This window comes from Camarhynchus parvulus, chromosome 1 (assembly GCF_901933205.1).
Source record: "Camarhynchus parvulus chromosome 1, STF_HiC, whole genome shotgun sequence".
NCBI lineage: Eukaryota > Metazoa > Chordata > Aves > Passeriformes > Thraupidae > Camarhynchus > Camarhynchus parvulus.
The window spans coordinates 724,753-746,131 of NC_044571.1; the positions used below are offsets into that span (position 1 = coordinate 724,753).

General features: G+C 50.7%; 1 protein-coding gene across 2 annotated transcripts; it reads left to right on the forward strand.

Annotated features, from left to right (window-relative positions):
• The first annotated feature begins 335 nt into the window (after positions 1 to 335).
• Positions 336 to 20,832, forward strand: IFNGR2 (interferon gamma receptor 2). Of its 2 annotated transcripts, none has more exons than XM_030961663.1 (7): positions 336 to 478; positions 6,857 to 6,983; positions 9,781 to 9,959; positions 13,159 to 13,307; positions 14,279 to 14,435; positions 15,101 to 15,255; positions 19,608 to 20,832. In XM_030961663.1, exons 1-7 carry the CDS (start codon positions 412 to 414, stop codon positions 19,767 to 19,769), a joined length of 996 nt encoding a protein of 331 aa, XP_030817523.1. In that variant the 5' UTR covers positions 336 to 411; the 3' UTR covers positions 19,770 to 20,832. The 2 variants fall into 2 exon arrangements, with proteins under 2 accessions (XP_030817523.1, XP_030817533.1); XM_030961673.1 differs by having other exon boundaries at positions 14,282 to 14,435.
• The last annotated feature ends 547 nt before the right edge of the window (positions 20,833 to 21,379 follow it).

Consider the following 21,379-nt stretch of genomic DNA (forward strand, 5'->3'; position numbering starts at 1 on the left):
CGGTGGCAGGGACAAGAACAGCGATAGGGAATGGATAAGGATGGGGATAGGGGCTGGGGGGGGAAGAGGGGGCAGGAAGGGACGGGGACAGGAGAAGGGGACAGAGACAAGGACAGGGGCAGGAGAAGGGGACAGAGACAAGGACAGGGGCAGGAGAAGGGGCAGTACAGGGCCGGAGCCCGCGACAGCGCTGCCCTCCCCGGCCCTCCCGGCTGATCCCGGAGCGTGCCGGGCGCTCGGGCGGGGCCGGGCCGGGCTCAGCCCCCGGGGGCGGTGACGGCGGCGGTGGCAGGGGCGGTGACAGGGGCGGAGCGGTGGCGCTGGTCGCGGCCGAGCGGGGTCGGAGCGTGCAGCCGCCGCAGCCCAGCTCGGCCCGGCCGCGCTCGGGGGGAGCCGCGGCCGAGCGGGGCCATGCGGGGCCGGGCTCCGCTCCGCTCCCTCCCGCTCCTGCTGCTCCTGCTGCTGGGCTCGGCCGCAGGTGGGTGCGGGGCCGAGGGAAATCGGGGTTCGGTGTCTGTGTGTTTGTGGAGTTCGGTGTTTGCGAGGTTCGGTGTTTGTGGGGTTCGGTGTTTGCGGGGCTCGGTGCCCGCGGGCTCTGGGTGCCGCGGCGCGGTCTCGGTCACCGCGCGGGGCCTGTCCCGGTGTCCCCTGTGCCTTCCCCTGCGGGTCTCCGGGCCTGGGGCGGCCGCAGCCGCTGGAGCCGGGCCGGGCTCAGGCCGTGCCGGGGATTGGTCCTGCCCGGCCCGGGTTCGGTCCTGCCCGGCCCGGGTTCGGTTCTGCCTGGTCCGGCGTCGGTCCTGCCTAGCCCGGGTTCGGTTCTGCCCGGCCCGGGGGTCGGTCCTGCCTGGTCCGGCGTCGGTCCTGCCTGGCCCGGGTTCGGTTCTGCCCGGCCCAGGTTCGGTTCTGCCCGGCCCAGGTTCGGTTCTGCTCGGCCCAGGTTCGGTTCTGCCCGGCCCAGGTTCGGTTCTGCCCGGCCCAGGTTCGGTTCTGCCCGGCCCAGGTTCGGTTCTGCCCGGCCCAGGTTCGGTTCTGCCCGGCCCAGGTTCGGTTCTGCCCGGCCCAGGTTCGGTTCTGCCCAGGCCGGGATTGGTCCTGCCCGGCCCGGGGTGCTGCTCCCAAACCCCGCTGTGGTGGAGCCCGGGCCGGGCCGCAGGGGCTTGTGTGGGGCTGTGGCACCGTCCGGTGCTCGTGGCGTGGCGGAGGTCTGGGAGGTGGCACCTCCCGTTAAATGGCGTTTAAATGTGTGGATGGACGCGAGTTTGGGTTTAGGTTTGGTGGAAATGGCTCTGCAGGCTCGAGCTCTGTGACCCCGGCTCCCGGTGTGTCCCAGGGGAGCCGCTCTGGGCCAGGCTGGGAGAGCTGGGGGGGCTCACCTGGAGAGGAGAAGCTGCAGGGAGAGCTCAGAGCCCCTGGCAGGGCCTGAAGGGATCCAGGAGAGCTGCAGAGGGACTGGGGACAAGGCCTGCAGGGACAGCACCCAGGGAATGGCTGCCAGTGCCAGAGGGCAGGGCTGGATGGGATCTTGGCAATGAGGAATTGTTCCCTGGCAGGGTGGGCAGGCCCTGGCACAGGGTGCCCAGAGCAGCTGGGGCTGCCCCTGCATCCCTGGCAGTGCCCAAGGCCAGGCTGGACACTGGGGACACTGGGAGGTGTCCCTGCCATGGCAGGGGTGGGATGGGACAATGTTTAAGGTTCCTCCCAACAAAAACCACTCCACGACGGATCGAGCTGTGCACACACAGAATGTGGTGCTCGCTCTGGCACTTGGGCTCCCCATGGGTTCAGCATGTCCCATGTCCCATGTCCCATGTCCCGGTGGTGGCCACGGCGTGCCTGACCAGCCTGGCCCTGGTGAGCCCTGTGGGGCTCTCTGGTTGTTCCAGACCTGCTGGCTGCACTGAGGCAAACCAGGGCAGGGCCTCCTGCAGTCAGCGTTGCTCAGTTTCATTCCATCAGCAGCCGAGGGACTTCCCAGGGAGCTCTGGGAATCCCAGAATCCCAAAATAGGTTGGATCAGGAAGGAGCTTGTAGCTGGTCTCATTCCAACCCCCGGCCATGGAAACCAGTCTTGCACTATCCCTGAGAAGCCACTTTGGTGCATTGGAACAGCAAAAGTCCGCACAAAATCCCCCAAAGCCCAGATTCCTGTTCTGCCAGGGTGTCAGGACCCAGGACACACCTCTGGCTGTCCAGGACACCAGGACCCCTGCTAGGGGTCTCAGAGACCCTGTCACGGAGCCCAAGACACCTGTGGTTTGATTATGGGTTGATTATGACCCATGGAGCAAATTACCAACCTTATATGAAGATCAGCAAGCCACAACAGTTTAGGTAGAATAATAGTGAAATTATCACGGGCTGGAAAAGAAGATTTTGGGTTTTTTGGTATGGAGGTTCAGGAGGCAAGATGGAGGGAACTGGATGTGTCCAGCCTTTCTCCTTCTTCTTCTTGGCCTCCATCTTCTGCTGGGATGTTTGCACTTGGGGATTGGTTTAGAATATAGGTGCACTGTCTAACATGGGTGATAGGTATTGGAAGGTAAAAGTAAATATGATATACGTGATTTGTAGTACAAAAGACGACACAGCCTTGGGGACGGGGGGAGAGTGCCTGGAACTGTCTTGCTGAGCTGACCTCGGCAGGGCAGGAGAAAATTTTTTATAGATAAGATAAAATAAACAACCTTGAGACCGAGAAATGAAGAGCCCTGACTCCTTCTTCAAGCGCCGGGCTGGGAAAAGAGACTTTCGAACTTTTCTCGGGGTCACTCTGACCAGCTAGAGATCCCGACACCAGGGCAGCAGGATGGTTGTTGGGGGTTGATGCAGGGAAGGGATCGGGAATCCCTGGGGAGCAGCAGGAGCTGCGACACGGGGGGGTCACCCAAGCCAGGCTGCTTTCAGTGGCTGTGATTGTGGCTTCACACTCTGCTGTGAAAGTTCTGACTCGTGGTTTGAAGTACCTTGAATCGTCTGAACAGCAGGAAGAAACAATCTGAGCCTCCTTAGGCTGCTGCTCTGAAAGAACCAGCCCTGTGCAAACCCCTACCAGGAGGGAAGGGACCTCTCTGTCTTCCCCTGGCTGAGGGAGTTGGGTTTTGAGGGTGCTTGGACCCGTGGGTGCTGTGTTCGAAGTGCTCATGTTGTTATTTTAGGCCATGCCAACTGGAGATGAGGAGGAAGTTGAGCGTGTGATTTCAGCAGTCGCAGTCCCTGCCCTGTGAGGGAGGGATCTGACAGAAATTCAGATTTCCCTGGGTGCTGAGGAAGCAGCTCCTCAGCCTCGTGGCACCCTCGTGGCAGCCCTCAGAGGGCACATGAGCCCTGGGCTGTTCTTGGTGAGCTCTGCAGTGTCTTTGATAATCTCTGCAGTGTTTCTGAAGAGCTCTGCAATGTTTTTGAGGCTGGCAGGGGAAATGACTCATTTTTGAATGCAAAATAAGCAGTGTGCAGCCAGGGGATCCCAGAGTGGGCTGGAGGGACCTTAAATCCCACCCTGCCATGGCAGGGACACCTCCCAGTGTCCCCAGTGTCCAGCCTGGCCTTGGGCACTGCCAGGGATGCAGGGGCAGCCCCAGCTGCTCTGGGCACCCTGTGCCAGGGCCTGCCCACCCTGCCAGGGAACAATTCCTCATTGCCAAGATCCCACCTCCCCCTGCCCTTCACTGCTCTTGATTTACTCTGAAGGTGTGGTGGGAGTTGCTGCCTGTGGTGTTTGGTTCTGAGAGCTTCCTGGGATTCTGTAGAACAATGTGTGACAGAGGTCTGAGGGCACAGATGGTGTGAGATACCTCACCACGTGCCAGACCAGCAGCGAGAGTGCAAGAAAGGATCCGTGGGACTGGAACGTGAACATTTCTCACCAGTTTAGAGATGGCTCCTTGAGGGCCTTACACACACCTGGGAGGTGAGTGGTTTGGGAAGCTGTGAGGGATCTCCCACAGGCCTGCAAGGCTGAGCCAGCCACGTGTGGGCTGAGGCAGTGTGTGTGTTCTGAAAGCACTGCTGAGAGGGGAGGCTGAGAAATTATTGACCTGTGAGAAATTATTGACAGGCCTGATTAAAGCTCTGAGAGAAACACAGCCTGGCTTGGCTGTGTTTAAGGTCACACTGTTCCACCCCTACCAGGGCTACCTTCCACTGTCCCAGGTTGCTCCAGCCTGCTGGCCTTGGACATTTCCAGGAATGGGGCAGCCACAGCTTTTTGGAAAGCTAGAGCTCAACTCGTTATTTGGTACTTTGGACTTAGGGTTTAGTGCAACTCGATGTAGAAATCAAAAAACCACAAACTTTTTAACAGGAATCCACATTTCCACGGAAGCTGGGCCAGAATTTGACTTAAGTCAAGCTTGATCTTCTACTCTCATTGACGTAAAAATTAACAGACTGTGTCTTAGGAGACTGTTCTTCAGAGTTAAAAATGACCTGCTGTGTTATGGGTATTTTGTCAGGGTTCTTTGTCAGGCCGGGCTGGATGGTGGGAGCACTGGGTGATCTGTGAAGTCCCTTCCAACCCCCACCATTCCCTGATTCTGTGACTCTCATGGGGTGAGGAGTCACCCCAGAAAAGCACATGGGGTGCAGAAGGAAAACCTTTCTCCCTGCAGGATCAGGAGAGATCCCAGGGCTGCTGGGGCTGCCCCTGGAGCTGGGCCGTGTCCTGCAGAGGTTTTGGTTCTGCTGCTCCTCCCAGGCTCCAGCTGCTCCCTCCCTTCTCCTCAGCCCTTCCTCCTCCCCACCGCCCCCATTTCCCATTTCTCTTTGCCTGTGGCTGCCCTGCAGCCCCTGCCTGCCTCTGTCCCTTTTTTGGCCATGTTTTGGCAGCTTCCTCCTCCCCTCCTGGGCTGTCAGTCTGTCCTTTTCCTGTCCCACAGCTCTTCCCTGTGCTTTGCTCCTCCTGAGCAGGAGCTGGAGGCCGATGGTGGCTGCTGCAGTGCCCGCTGTGAAAAACGCCAGTCACTTGTTTCTAAAATTTAAAAAGTTTAAGGATAATAAAATGGTTATAAAAATAGCAATATAATTAGAGTAATAATAATTTGGACAATATAAGACAATAGAAACAAAGAGTTATGGACAGTCTGGGTACCTTTTCTGGGCAAAATAAGCCCGAAAAAGGACCCATGTTAACAGAGGATTAACCCTTAAAAACAATAACCTGTTGCATATTGACACAGCTCATCCATGATGCATAAATTCCACTCAAACACAGGATTCTGTCTGGGCAGTGCCAGCTTCTGCCTCTGAATCCTGACGGCGTCTCAGGGCTGAGTGAGGCAGGAAGAAGTTCATTTCTTCTGATAATGGAGCAATGAATTCTCTTTCTCTGAAAGATTCAGGTGTCCTGTGGCTGCTGTCTCACTGCGAGTCCTTTCTTTAAAAAGTATCTTACATAGCAGAGTTTCTATTTTAACATTTTGTTATAATCTAACACTATATTTAAGACATACTTAAGAAAATTATTACAGCATAACTTTCTAACATAACACATATAATATTCATTTGAATATTTGCAAAAAGCCAATCATAAAATAGGCATTATTCACAGCTGGGTTTGGGGCCCTCCTCACCCACCGAGCTCCTGCCATTTCCTGCCTGCTGAGATCACCTCCAAAGCTGGCACAACCAGAGGTTCCTCAGGGCCACCACGTCTCCCTGAAGGGTTTTTTTCCAGCTGGCTCCTGGAAGGTTTCACTGGAATGACCTCAGGGTCAGCAGGAGGCAGATGGGGGAAAAAAAGAGGAGAAGCTGCAGGGAGAGCTCAGAGCCCCTGGCAGGGCCTGAAGGGCTCCAGGAGAGCTGCAGAGGGACTGGGGACAAGGCCTGCAGGGACAGCACCCAGGGAATGGCTGCCAGTGCCAGAGGGCAGGGCTGGATGGGATCTTGGCAATGAGGAATTGTTCCCTGGCAGGGTGGGCAGGCCCTGGCACAGGGTGATCACTGCTGTGGTCACCAGTGGGCAGAGGAGGGGCAGAAAACCTTGGAAGGGCTGGAAAACCTTCCAGAAAAAAAAAAAAAAAAAGAATGTTCTGTGAGGAGCAGAAAGGGGCTGAGCCTGGAGCAAAGGAGGCTCAGGGGGGACCTCATTGCTCTGCACAAGTCCCTGCCAGGAGGGGACAGCCAGGGGGTCACGCTCTGCTGCCTGTCCCAAGGGAAAGGAGAGGAAATGGCCTCAAATTGCATCAGGGGAGGGGCAGATAGGAAATCAGAAACAATTTTTCCCTGGCAGAGTGGTCAGGCCTTGGGCTGAGCTGCCCAGGGAGGTTTGGAGTCCCTGGAATTGTCCCAGAGCACTCTGGATGTGGCCTTGGGGACAGGGTTTGGGGTGATGCTGGTGGGGCTGGGGTGGCACTGGGTGATCCCAAAGGGCTCCTCCAGCCCTGGTGATTCTGGGATTCTGGGACCCTCATTTAAGGCTTCATGGGGGACTGGGTGGGGTTTGTGTTTTTGTGTCAGGCTTGGTACTTTCAGCTTTATGTTCTTTGTGGAATGAATAAAAACCAGGGAGTTGGAATTCATGGATACACAGAATTCCACACTGGTTCGGGTTTGAAGGGACCTTAAACCCCACCCAGTGCCACCCCTGCCATGGCAGGGACACCTCCCACTGTCCCCAGTGTCCAGCCTGGCCTTGGGCACTGCCAGGGATGCAGGGGCAGCCCCAGCTGCTCTGGGCACCCTGTGCCAGGGCCTGCCCACCTGAACTTTCAGAGCCCCTGGAAACAGAAGGAGAAGGAGGGGAAATGGTTTTACCTGCAAAGCAGTGAAAATTTAATATATCATGGTGGAATTTGGAGACCAAAATTAGGTTACTTGAATGTCTCAATATTTTTTTTTTTTTTTTCTCTTTTTCCTTTAGAAACTCCTCCCTATTTACCAGCCCCCAAAAATGTGGAGGTTTATTCCTACAACTTCCAGAGTTTGCTGAGGTGGTCTCCTGTTCCAGTGGAGAATGGCACAGTGTTATACACAGCCCAGTACAGAACGTGAGTAAACAGTAAATAAAACCAACTCATTTTTTTCTAACCCAGGATAACAGCTGGTTTTAAAAAGCCCAGAAACCCTGAAAATGAATAAGCACAGAATGGAAAGCGTTTTTTATCACAGATGTTTTTATGTATCTCCAGGAGCAGCTCCTGGTGAGTGACAGGCCCTTGGCCCTTGATGAGTCCTCTGAGCTGAGGAGAGATTGCAGCCCTGAGGACACCCAGAAATGCTGCACAGAATTTTAGCCTTTCCTGGTTCTCTCTGGCCAATTTAAATTTCCCCAGATCAAGGGGCTGGGTGGGCCCTGGGGTTAGCTTAACCCTCGTGAAGCCAGAGCTGTGTAACACATTCTTGTCTCACCAGAACTGGCTGGGAGGGGGTGTGGTGTTCCAGGTGGCTGCACTGCCTGCTCTTGGTTTATTGTTCTGTTGGTTTGAAAGCCAGGTGTCTGTAAGGAAGGCAGGAGCTTCTCTTGAAATGGGAAATATAAACCCCCTTCCTCCAAATTATTATAATTTTGCTCTTGGTTTTTTGTTGTCTTGGTTTGAAAAGCCAGGTGTCTGTTAAGGAGGGAAGGAGCCTCCCCTGAAATGGGAAATGTAAACCCCCTTCCTCCAAATTATTATAATTTTGAAATTAAGGGGCTCTCAGGCAAAGATATGGGGGTAGGAATAACAGTTCTTTATTAGGAAAAACTAAAAATAAAAATGCAAGAATACAAAAACGAAAACAAGCCACTGGCCCCCCTGTGTGTCAGGGGGTGGCACAGCCCCATCCCATGGGGGCTCAGCCCTCCTGCAGTGCCAGCTGTGCTGCTGCTGGAGCAGGGATCCTGCACAAGGGGGAGTTTTCCTCTGCAGCTCCAGGGCTGCTGCAGATGGGCCTGGGCTCCCTCTGGCAATGCAGGGCAGCAGAAAGCTGCTTCTCTGGCAATGCAGTGGGCAAAGGCTGCTGTGCTGTGCCAGGCTCAGATTGGATCCAGGTAGGAATGCTTGGCTCCTCCCCTGGGCGCAGCATCTCCCCATGGGATGCTGGAATTGGATCAGCCCTGCAGGGACGCTCAGTGGCCATGGACAGCAGAGATCTCCTGGAGGGAGGATTGGCTGTGGCAGAGAGAAAGAAAACTGCCCCACCTGATTTTAACAGGTGGCCCATTATCAGAGGATATCCCCCTGGAATTATCAGGGATGTCTCTAACTTCTGCTGCTAATTCAACAATTTGAGGAGAACCTTTGACTATTTCAATATCTGATTCCCATGTTTTAGTTGTTTGGTCATGCCATGTTAGTTCTGATTTGTGTGTTTTCCCAGAGCCATCAGTAAATGCTGTTACAGCATTTAAGGCACTGCACTGAACATGGGCTTTCCTCTGAGGCTCAGTTTTGCTTGCTACAGCCTGGAAAGTGAATAAAACAAACACATGAGAAGTTCAATAATGCAATTTGCAAATCCTCTGATTTTTGCCATGCCCAATCAAAATATCCCTTTTTCAAGGGCAGGAAAATCACCTTAAAATCTTTTCCTGCCATTTATAAAAATCATGGGCAAGATAAAAAACACTGCCCCACCTGGTTTCAACAGACAATGATATGTTGTAGTTGAGATGGAGACAATACAAAGCAACACACTCCATTTTCAGAAGGCTTCAAACTGTTTCTATTCTAGCATGCATGCTTTTTATACATTCTTACAAAGCTCAGAAGTTTACACTTTACTCGTTGGTCAGGAGAGACAAACAAAGCGCTCATTGGAATGGGCAGGTGCAGATTTCTCTTGTTTATCCTTTCTTGGTTTCTGTGTCAGTGACCTTGGTAGAGTGCTGTGCCCAGCTCTGGCCCCTCAGTTTGGGAAGGACCTTGGGACACTGAGCCCATCCAGAGGGGACAATGAGGCTGGAGAGGGGGGAACACAAACCCTGTGAGGAACCCCTGAGGGAGCTGGGGCTGCTCAGCCTGGAGAAAAGGAGACTCAGGGCTGCCCCCATCACTCTGCACAGCTCCTGAAAGGTGCCTGTGCTCACCTGGGGCTGGGCTCTTTCTCCAGCAGCACTGACACAGCCAGAGCACACAGCCTCCAGCTGCACCAAGGGAAATACAGGCTGGACAGCAGGGAAAAGGTTTTTGCAGCAAGGGTGAGAAAGTTCTGGAATGGCTGCCCGGGGAGGTGGTGCAGTCCCCATGCCTGGGTGTGTTTAACAAAGCCTGGATGTGGCACTGGGGGCCAGGGCTCAGTTGAGCTGCTGGGGCTGGGCTGGACTCGATGGGCTTGAAGGTCTCTCCCAGCCTGGTCATTCTGGGATTCTGTGAATAAACCTAAATTCCACTTCTAAATGTGTCCACAAATCTCCTGCAAGAACCCTGCTGGTGGTTCAGCATTAGCAGCAAGCTCTGTGTGATAAATAACCTGATTTACAAAGAACCTCCCAGCAATGAGACAAACCTGGGCCAGCAGCAGCCAGGGCTGGCTCCAGGGATGGCACTGACCACTGGAACTGTGCTGGGAATGTCACCCTGGGCTCAGTGCCCCTGTAACCCCAGTGCCAGGAGCAGCCAGGGATGGCACTCACTCGATGGTCTTGAAGGTCTCTTTCAACCTGGTCATTCTGGGATTCTGTTAATTCTGTGAGAAGTTTTTCAGGGGTAAACATGGATCCTCTTACCAAGCTCTCTGGCCCACAGAAGTGCTGTAAAACCCCTTCCCCAGTGACAGACCCCACGCTGGTGATGGGTAGAACACACACCCCTGTGCTCCCATCTCGCCCTCAGCCTAAGGGATGGTGTTTGCTGTGCTCTGCAGAGGGTCCTGGAGTGCCTGGGATGAGATGGGCTGTACAAGGACCCCCCAGCCCCAGTGCTGGTTCCCCCCCGAGCTGCAGCGGCGGCGGCGCTGGACGATCCTGCTGCGGGTGCGCGGCGAGCTGGGCACGCTGGCATCGGCCTGGGCACACTGCCCTGCCTTCGTGGCAGAGAGAAACAGTGAGTGCTGGGGGCAGCCTGCTCCGGGGCTCTGGGGACAGCTGGGACACAAACCAACAGTGAGTGCTGGGGACAGCCTGCTCCGGGGCTCTGGGGACAGCTGGGACACAAACCAACAGTGAGTGCTGGGGACAGCCTGCTCCAGGGGCTCTGGGGACAGCTAAGCTGCTGTGGTGGTGTTTGTGGGTCCCAGGATGAGGGAAGAGATGAGAGTCTTGACTCCATGTTTCAGAAGGCTGATTTATTATTTTATGATAGATATTATATTGAAAGAAAATGATATACTAACACTACACTAAAGAAAGAGAAAAGATTCATCAGAAGGCTTGAAAGGAATAGAAAGGAATGATAATAAAATCTTGTGGCTGACCAGAGAGTCTGAGACAGCCAGACTGTGATTGGCCATTAATTAAAAACAACCACATGAGACCAATCACAGATGCACCTGTTGCCTCCCACAGCAGCAGATAACCATTGGTTACATTTCGTTTCTGAGGCCTCTCGGCTTCTCAGGAGAAAAGATCTTAGCAAAAGGATTTTTCATGAGATATGTCTGTGACAGGCTGCCTCTCTGGGCTCTGCTGGGACAGGGGGCCCTGGGACAGAGGCCAGATGAGTTCAGAGGAATAAAGGGGATATTGATTGAAGGGCCTTTTGAGTGGTTTTGGGGCTGGCAGGGGGAATGACTCATTTCTAAATGCAAAATAAACAGTGTGCAGTCATGGCATCCCAGACTGGGCTGGAGGGACCCTAAATCCCACCCAGTGCCACCCCTGCCGTGGCAGGGACACCTCCCACTGTCCCAGCCACAGTCCTGCCCAGGTGGCACCAAGATGGAAGCAAAAGAGCTTGGTCATGAGGTGTCACATTTGTATAAGTTTTAGTCCATTTGCATACAGGAGTTCACTGTCCAATTAATGACTTCGAATGATGAGGTTTCATCCTCCTTGCTCGCTTGCCCACCCTCCTCTTTTCACATTGTTTGTGCTTTGGGCCTGAAGGTTGAAGAGATTGTCCTTGAGTCTCCAGCTAGAATAGGGTGGTTTTGTCTTCACCACCCTGTGAAAAGATCCTAGTAAAAAGGATAATACAAAGCTTAATATAATCTAATATAACTTAATATACAGCTAGAAGCTGCACACTGAGCAGAACAGAGAAACTTCAAGCCCAAGGTATCAAGGGGGTTGAGATGTTATTGTCCAAGGCCTCCCCAGGGTTTGGTTCTGCTCTGCTCCCTCAGGTGTCACCAGAGGAGCCCCTGAGCCTCCTGGGGTGGTTGGGCCTTCAAAGAGCCCCGGTGTTCTTTTGCTGGAGGATTTTCCACCTTCTCATTTCCCCACTCAGCTCTGCCCACACACACACCACAAACTCTCGGAGGCTAAACCACCTCTTTCTGCTGGACAGATCCCTTTTCTGATAAACAAAACATGTGCTGATAAATATAAATTGTCAAAAGTGTCCTGATAAATATAATTTGTCCTGATAAGTATAAATGGTTCAGATAAATAGAAATGGTTCAGATAAGTATAAATGGTTCAGATAAGTGTAAATTGTTTGCACTACAGTGAAGAAGTGTCAAGGCCACACTTTAAATCCCAGACTGGTTTGGGCTGGAGGGACCTCAGAGCCCACCCAGGGCCACCCCTGCCATGGCAGGGACACCTCCCACTGTCCCCAGTGTCCAGCCTGTCCAGCCTGGCCTTGGGCACTGCCAGGGATCCAGGGGCAGCCACAACCCCTCTGTGTGAACAGGTTTGGTGCTGCTTTTCTGAGATCTGCTCTTTGCCCTGCTGTGTTTGGTTTTAGGATTAGGAAAAAAAGTCAATGTTCAGGTTAAAAAGTACCTTTGAAATGGGAGCTAAGCAGGGAAGGGATTTATGGGCTCTCCCTGATCTCCCAGAGCTGCTGAGGGGCAGCCACAGTCCAGGCTCCAGAGTCTGATACTTGCCCTGGTTCTGAATCTGGGTTTCCTGTGGCAGCAGAGTGAGGAAATGCCTGAATCCTGCACTGAACTCTGAATATCCCCAGGTATTCCGTGGGGCAGGACTGGGATGCTCAGGAGGCTGGGACAGCCCTGAGCTGATGGGAGTGTGGGACAAAGCAGAGGCTGGGGGGAGAGGAGGAACGTTCTGGGGTCATTCCTGTGTCACTGCCCTGGAGATCAGTTCCCAGAAACCACATCCATGGCTCCTCCTTCAGTGCCTGGCTCAGAGTCACGGGGTTTGAGGCACAGTGAGGAGCTGGTGCATGCAAGGAGGGATTTTTGCTGTTATTTCTGACAGCACTCTATTGATATTTTCATGATTTACACCTTGGGGCACTTCACAAAAGGAGGTCACCATGCTTATCCTAATGGACACGTGGAGACATCAAAGCAAGGAGAGGAACACTCATTATTCCTCTTCCCACCTAGGGCCCAAACAGTGGGGCTCTGGGGAGCATGGGAGGTGTGGCAGGCTGATCAGAGGAAAAGATAATGATTTTTGGCCAGTAACTGCAGATAAACTGAGACACACGGAGCATCAACTATTGGTTAATATTTACTGAATTTCCAGGGAAAGTTAAGCAAATATTGTAAATGCATAAAGTGGGTGGGGAGATGCTTGCCCTTCCTGAACAAAAGCTGTTGATATTTGGGGTGTTTGCTGAGAGTGTCCAGGGCAGGGAACGGAGCTGGGAAGGGGCTGGAGAATCCCTGAGGGAGCTGGGAAGGGGCTGGAGAATCCCTGAGGAGCTGGGAAGGGGCTGGAGCAAATGAGAGAGCGGAGGAGGAGCTGGGAAGGGGCTGGGCTGGAGCAAAGGAGGCTCAGGGGCCCTTGTGGCTCTGCACAAGTCCCTGCCAGGAGGGCACAGCCGGGGGGGTCGGGCTCTGCTCCCAGGGCACAGGGACAGGAGCAGAGGGAACGGCCTCAGGCTGGGCCAGGGCAGGCTCAGCTGGGACAGCAGCAGCAATTTGCCCATGGAAAGGGAGCTCAGGCCTTGGCAGGGGCTGCCCAGGGAGCTTTGCAGTGCCCATCCCTGCAGGTGTGCCCTGGAGGTGGCACTGAGTGCTCTGGGCTGGGGACAAGGTGCCCATGGGGCACAGCTGGCACTCCATGGGCTGGCAGGGCTGTGCCAGCCCCAGGGGATTTGGGGGTTCTGTGGGGCTGGAGGCAGCTGTGCAGCCCTGGGTTTCCCTGCTCTCTCTGTTTGTTTTCAGCCACTCTGGGCCCCCCCAGGGTGAACAGTGTCAGTGCCAGCCCTGGCTCTCTGCTCATCAGTGTCAGCCCCCCCTTCGCCCCTGAGCCTGGGGACATCCTCCAGTACCTCGTGTCCTACTGGGAGAACAGCACCAGTGCCACAGAAAAGGTCAGAATCCTCTCCAGTCTGTTCTTGGGGGCTGGGGGCTGGGGTCAGTGTCCCTTGGCAGGACAGAAATCCAGTGGATTCTGTGTGACCCTCAGCCAGGGTCACCATGGGGCTGTGGGTAAAGGGGTCTGGCCTTGGCACAGGGATTGCTGCACTTCCAAACTTGGGAACTTTCTCCCTGTGCTTGGAAAGAGATGAAACCCCTCTGCACATCCGGGGACAGAGCTGCTGCCAGAGGTCACCTTGCACTCCACAGTTTCCTCAGCACTTTGGGAAACTCTGGGAAGTCCCTCCTGCTCTGCTGTGCTGGGAGCTGCAGCAGCAGCTGCTGGGGCCTGGTGTGCCTGAGCCCAGGGAGGGAGGGGAGGGGATGGCAGGAACAGGCTGGGGTAAGCTGGGGTGAGCTGGGATCATCCCTGTTCATCCTGAGCCTCACAGGTTTGGGATCATTGTGTGCTGCTCCTGCTGCTGCCTGGGAATTGTGTTTGGACAGGCCAGAGGTGCAGGGGAGGTGTTAAGCCTAAAAAAAAAATTGAAAAAGAGGAAGCTTCCAAATGACACCAATCTGAACTCAAACATCTGAAAAACGGAAGCAAAAACAACTTATTTACAACCCCCTTCTGCCTCAAGGTCCCTGTTAAATCATCTCCACTTCCTTCCTGCCTTGCAGCGCTGTGTGTTTTTCTCACACACAGAACACCTTCAGCTGACAGCCAGGAAAGGAGTACTGTGGTTTCCTTTTCCCCTCCATTCCTCTGTGTTTTGCTGCCTGCCTGAGCTGCTGCAGAAGCTGCATCAAAACTCCCAGAAGAACTGAAATATTCCACTGCTTCTGCTGTTTGGGAAAGCTGAGCGAGGACAAATAAAAATTGGGCTTCTTGAATGAGAAATTTAAATGGGGGAGGGATATTTGTGTTGAAAACTGGTCTGGTTTTTACAGTAACACCTTTTTTGTGTGTGTGCCTTTCCAGCAGAAGCTAAGTGAAAGCAAGACACTATTCCAAATTGGAAATCTCAAGGAGTCAACACTTTATTGCTTCAGGGTTCAAGTGCAGCTGAGGATTTACTCAGGTCACCTGTTGGAAGGGCAGCCAAGTGCCCCAGAGTGTCACAGAACTGCCCTCAGTGGTAGGGGCTGGGAATGGGGGGTGTGTGGGGTGGGAGGGGGTGGAACACGAGTCCTGCATCGCCTGGGCTGTCCCTGTCACCCCCAGTGTGTCAGCAGTGCTGGGAGCACCAGGGGACTTCACTCCTGGCATCAGTGGCAAAAGAACCAGGAATTTTCAGCCAGGGATGGAGGGAGTGTGGTACCTTCTCCTTTTCCTTCCTAATCTGCTGCAAAATGGGATAAAGGAGTTGATCCCAGGGCTGGAGCCAGGCTGGGAGAGCTGGGGGTGCTCACCTGGAGAGGAGAAGCTGCAGGGAGAGCTCAGAGCCCCTGGCAGGGCCTGAAGGGCTCCAGGAGAGCTGCAGAGGGACTGGGGACAAGGCCTGCAGGGACAGCACCCAGGGAATGGCTGCCAGTGCCAGAGGGCAGGGCTGGATGGGATCTTGGCAATGAGGAATTGTTCCCTGGCAGGGTGGGCAGGCCCTGGCACAGGGTGCCCAGAGCAGCTGGGGCTGCCCCTGCATCCCTGGCAGTGCCCAAGGCCAGGCTGGACACTGGGGACAGTGGGAGGTGTCCCTGCCATGGCAGGGGTGGGGTTTAGGGTCCCTCCCAACCCCAACCATTCCATGATTCCATAAATGTGAACCTGCCATGTGTATTTGGATTTTTTTTCCTTCTTTTCCAGAGGCAACCCGAGCTGGGTACATCATCCCCCTGTTTGTCCTGGCCTTGGTGGTTGCCAATCTGGTGGCAGCTGCTTTGCTGATCCTGTGGAAAAACCGCGAAAAAATCAAATACTGGGCTCAGCCCCCTCTGGAAATCCCATCCCACTTCAAGGAGGTACGTGGGGCCCTGTGGGGTTTCTCCTGTAGCAGAGAAACTGGGGGAGCATCCCCCAAAGCAGTGAACAGAAATAGAGATGAGCAAGTGATGGCTCAAAATGTGCTCTTTGTGATCTCCCACTCCTTTCCTGTTTTGCTGAGCTCAAGGCTCCTTCCTGTGCCTGGCTGGGCTTTCCTGGCAAACCCAGCCTGGCTGCTCCTGCTCCTCTTTCTTTGTCACCATTTTTTGCCACTATTTTCATTTCTTTGTCACTCTTTCTATCAGTTTATTGCTTTCCTGGCAAACCCAGCCTGGCTGCTCCTGGTTCCTGCTCCTCTTTCTTTGTCACTATGTTTTCCCACTATTTTTATTTCTTTGTCACTATTTTTTGCCACTTTTTTTATCTCTTTGTCACCATTTTTTACCACTATTTTTATTTCTTTGTCACTATTTTTTGCCACTTTTTTTATCTCTTTGTCACCATTTTTCCCACTATTTTTATTTCTTTGTCACCATTTCTTTGCCACTGTTTTCATTTCTTTGTCACCATTTTTTGCCACTATTTTCATTTCTTTGTCACTCTTTCTATCAGTCTATTGCTTTCCTGGCAAACCCAGCCTGGCTGCTCCTGGTTCCTGCTCCTCTTTCTTTGTCACCATTTTTTCCCACTATTTTTATTTCTTTGTCACCATTTTTGCCACTATTTTTATTTCTTTGTCACCATTTTTTCCCACTATTTTTATTTCTTTGTCACCATTTCTTTGCCACTGTTTTTATTTCTTGTCACCATTTTTTGCCTCTATTTTAATTTCTTTGTCACTATTTTTGCCACTATTTTTATTTCTTTGTCACTATTTTTGCCACTATTTTCGTTTCTTTGTCCCTCTTTCGCTGTCACTGTCAGGCCCTGGCCCCAGGCTGGGGCTCAGAGGTTTTGTGACACAAGGCCTGCAGCAGCTCTGCACAAACCAACCCAGGGTATTTGAAAGATTTTTATTTTTGTGATAATTTTGATGCCTCAGGGTGATCTCAAGGGGCTGTTCCTGGGCAATTCCTCTTTTTGTTTTTAGCAGGGCTCAGAGGAGAAGCTCCCCCTGGTCGCTCAGACATTTCTGGGTTAAACCACGTGCTTTCAGTGCTGCTCTTCTTCCTCTTTTCCCCTTGCACAAGGAGCAGCCCTCAAGCAGAGCTTTGATGTAAAAGTTCTTATTCAGCATAAAATCCTGGGCTTTTTTTAAAGGTTTTATTTGTGTGCAGCTCGTGGAGGTGAATATTTTGTGTCTGTCAGAGCTCCTGTGGTTCTGGAAGAGAATTCCCAGCTTTTTGTAGCCATGGGCTGAAGGAACCCAGAGTGAATTATTTTCTGTCCTTGTGCTGCCTCAGCTGGCATTTCATAGGGGTCACTTGTCCAGGGAAGTGCATCTCATTTAGGGGAAAAAATCCGTGTGCAGTGTGTTAAAATAGCAAAAAAATCCATGTGCAGTGTGTTGAAATAGCAAAAAATCCATGTGCAGTGTGTTAAAATGGCAAAAAGATCCGTGTGCAGTGTGTTAAAATGGCAAAAAAATCCGTGTGCAGTGTGTTAAAATGGCAAAAAAATCCATGTGCAGTGTGTTAAAATAGCAAAAAAATCCATGTGCAGTGTGTTAAAATGGCAAAAAAATCCATGTGCAGTGTGTTGAAATAGCAAAAAATCCATGTGCAGTGTGTTAAAATGGCAAAAAGATCCGTGTGCAGTGTGTTAAAATGGCAAAAAAATCCATGTGCACAGTGTGTTAAAGTAGCAAAAATATTGTTGTGCAGGCTGTTACAGTAATGAGAAAAGTCCTTGTACAATGATTAAAATAGTAAAAAAAAAATCCCTGTAATTATATTAAAATAGTAAAAAAATCCTTGTGCAGGGTATTAAAATAATGAAAAAAAAATCCTTGTGCAATGATTAAAATAGTGTAAAAAATCCCTGTAATTATATTAAAGTAGTAAAAAAATCCTTTTGTATGGAAATAATGAAAGAAATCCTTGTACAATGATTCAAATAGTAAAAAAACTCCCTGTAATTATATTCAAATAGTAAAATTTCCTTGTGCAGGGTATGAAAAGGATGAAAAAAAATCCTTGTACAATGATTAAAATAGTGTAAAAAAAGTTCCCAGTAATTATATTAAAATAGTAAAAAAATCCTTGTGCAGGGTATTAAAATAATGAAAAAAATGCTTGTACAATGATTAAAATACTGTAAAAAAATCTCTGTAATTATATTAAAATATAAAAAAATTGTTGTGCAGAGTATTAAAACAATGAAAAAAAATCCTTGTACAGAGTATTAAAATAGAAAAAAAATCCTTGTACAGAGTAGTAAAACAGTAAAAAAAATATGTAGGATATTAAAATAATTCAAAACTCCTTGTAGAAGATATTAAAATAATTAATAAATAGTTGTGCAGGGTATTAAGAATAAAAAATCCTGTAATTATACTAAAATAGTAAAATACCCTTGTACAGGGTATTAAAATAGTAAAAAAAATTCCTCATACGGAGTATTAAAATACCAAAAAAAAAATAGCCTTGTACAGGATATTAAAGCAGTAAAAAATTGTGTAGGGTATTAAAATAATTTAAAACTCTTTGTAGAAGGTATTAAAATCATTAATAAATAATTGGGCAGGACATTAAGAGTAAAAAATCCCTGTAATTATATTAAAATAGTAAAATACCCTTGTGCAGGGTATTAAAACAGTAAAAAGATTGTGTAGGGTATTAAAATAATTAAAAATTAATTGTGCAGGGTATTAGAACAGAAAAAAATCCTTGTAAGTATGTTAAAATAGTAAAATATCCTTGTACAGGGTATTAAAATAATAATTTTAAAACTCCTTCTACAGGGTATGAAAATAGTAAAAAAAATCTTTGTACAGAGTATTAATATAGTAAAAAAATCTTTGTACTGGATATTAATAATAAAAAAATAATCATTGTATGGGGTGTTATTATTATTCTTATTATTAATAATAATAATAATATTTTTAGAGGATAATAAAATAAGAAGGAAAAGTAAGTAAGAAAGTCCTTGGATAGGATATTAAAATAGTTTAAAAATAATTGTTCTGGGTTTTAAAATAATTTTAAAAATAACTGTACAGGGTCTTAATAATAAAAAAAGTTGTGCTGGGAATTAAAATAATAATAAAAAGAATTGTGCAGGGTATTAAACAGTGCAGCCTGTCATGCAAAGCACCTGCCAGGACTGAGGCTCCTCCTGCGTTCTGAATTTCTGAATCTGAATTTCCCAGATGAATGAGCAGCAGTAGTGGATCCCCTGCACAGCAGGGCCTGGCAGAGGGCTTAAAATGGGAATGAATAAAAGGGATCAGCCTGGGATGGGGCAGGACAGAGCGGAGAAGAAGGAATATAAGGGAACTGGATGTTTAAAATGTGAATTAATAAATGGGACCAGCCTGGAATAGGGCAGGACAGAGGGGAGAGGAAGGGAACTTGCAGGATGTTTAAAATGTGAAATATTAAAAGGGATTAGTCTGGCATGGGGCAGGACAGAGAGGAAATGAAGGGAACTGGCAAAGTGTTTAAAATGTGAAATAATAAAAGGGATCAGCCTGAGAGGGGGCAGGACACTGAGAAGAAAAGAAAGGAAATGGCAGAGTGTTTAAAATGTGAATTATTAAAAAGGATCAGCCTGGAATAGGGCAGGACAGAGGGAAAAGAGGGGAACTGCCAGAGTGTTTAAAATGTGAAATAATAAATGGGATCAGCCTGGCATGGGGCAGGACAGAGGGGAAAGGGGCTCACTGGCCTTGTGGTGGCTGCAGAGAAAGTGGAGCCTGGATTGAAACCTGATTTGATTTGTCCCACTTCTCTGGAGCTGCTTGCTTTGTTACCAGCCTGTATTTGATGTATTCCCTGGCAGAGCTGCTGGGTTGGTTTTGGAGGGCACTGGGTGCCAGGAGGAGCTGCAGCTGCCCTGGGCTGGCTCTGAGCAGGGCAGGGCTGGGCTGCCCCTTGCTGCAGGTGCTGCATTCCTGCAGCTGAGCACCCCCCAGCTGCAAGGGGTTTGCTCCTGACTCAGAGGGATTTCAGCTGACGTGGAAAGATTGGCCAAAATTTATTTAAAAAAACCCCCAAACACCCAATGAGGAGCTGCAGCTGCTTTTAACTCACCTGAAGGGATATTGGAGGGATAATTTATTTCTTCTCCCCACAGAAATAAGGGTTTTTTAACATTCTCCTTGTTTTTTAAGGAAGCCCAGGATGGGATATGCAGGTAGCAGCTCCTGCTGTGGATTCTGGGCTGGAGCAGTTTGCTGGCTCTGGGGTTTCTAACAGGAGCTAACCTGGTGTTGTGTGGTTTTTCCCAGTTCCTGAGGGACCCTGGCTCGGCTGGCCTGGAGGAGCTGTGCAGTCCTGCTGAGGAGGAGCCCCAGGCCCTTGTGCTGGGAGAGGGACCTGGCCAGGAGGGTGAGGATCCTTCACCCAACACCTCCAGGGACAGGGCAGCCACTGCAGGGCCACCCCAGTGAGTGCCACCTGCCCAGGGCTGTCCAGAGGCTGCTGCCAGGACAGTCCTGAACACAGAGGAACAGAGCCTGGGATCACAGGAGAATCCTCAACACAGAGCCTGGGATCATAGGACAATCCTGGACATGAACCCCTGGGATCACAGGACAGTCCTGACCACAGAGCCTGGGATCATAGGACAATCCTGAACATGTATCCCTGGGATCACAGGACCATCCCTGGGATTACAGGACAATCTCTGGGATCACAGAACAATTCCCTGGGATTACAGGACAATCTCTGGGATCACAGGACAATCCCTTGGGATCACAGGACCTCCCTGGGATCACAGGACCACCCTGAACCCAGACCCTGATGCTCCAGGGGCCTCTGCCCAGCTCCCCCAGCTCCTCACTGTGCCGGAAGCACTGGGAAGAGGGAAGGTGGAAGGGAAGGAACACTAAGTTGCCTGGAGCCAGGTGGATGAAAGGGGTGAATTCCCACCCCAGTTTGGAAGAATAACTGCACTTTATTGATGTGGGGTGACCTGGGATTTTTCAGGGTGTGAATTCCATTTACACTGCTTGGTTTCTGTTGGCAGTAACACTCCCATCAGACCCACCCCAGTCTGCTTTCCTGATTCATTTTAAGTACAGGACAAACTAAAAAGGAGTTTGTGGGTACTTTCCTGGGGTGAAGCTGTGCCAAGAGCCCCTCCCAGAGAGATCTGCTCTTATCTGCCTCCTCCCACCCTGCTGAAGCTGCAATCTGCTGCTGCAGCCAGGCAGGGCCCTGCACACATCAAAGGACCTGAGAGGAATTTTACTCTGAGTTTTTCCAACGTGTTTCAGTCCCTGTCAGACACTAAAACCTCTTGCTGAGCACCAGCAGAAGAGAAGTTGACTGAGAGTTTTAGTGCCTTAAAGCAGAAGAGCCCAAGTTAAACCCCCCATCAGCCCCTGTGGGGTCTGGAGTGTCCAATAAAGCACAAAGAACAAGTGAACCTCTTCTGTACTAAAAAATTGGGTTATTTGATTTTTTTTCCCTGGGTTTCATATGAATTGTTAAAAAAAAAACAATAAAAATGTGGGGTTTGTGTAAGTGCCTGGTTGGAGGGCCCTGGCAGAGCTGAGGTGCCACTGTCCCAGCCTTTCAGGAACAGGCCAGGCCAGCAGCTGCCAGAAGCTTCATCAGGTGTTCCCTTGCAGAACAGATCCAATCCCTTGGGATTACACAAACTTCATCAGGTGTTCCCTTGCAGAACAGATCCAATCCCTTGGGATTACACAAACTTCATCAGGTCTGTCCTTGCAGAACAGCTCCAGTCCCTTGGGATTCCACAGGCTGCTGCCAAGGGAGCTCCAGGAAAGCCTGACTCATGCAGGAATGGCCAGGTCAGCACCAGCTCTGCTTTAAGCACCCACACTCTGAGGCTGGGCTGGGAACAAAGCTCACAAAAAGGAGCCACCAAACTCAGCCAGGGGACAGAAATGGGGTTAAACCCCTTTGGGAATATCTGTGGGTATTCCTGAATAAACCCTGCACTGGGCTTGTGGCAGGGAGGGTGGTGGTAAATGTTTCTACACAAACAATTAAAAAGAATTTGCTGGGAGTGACTCCAGGGTTGTTGTCA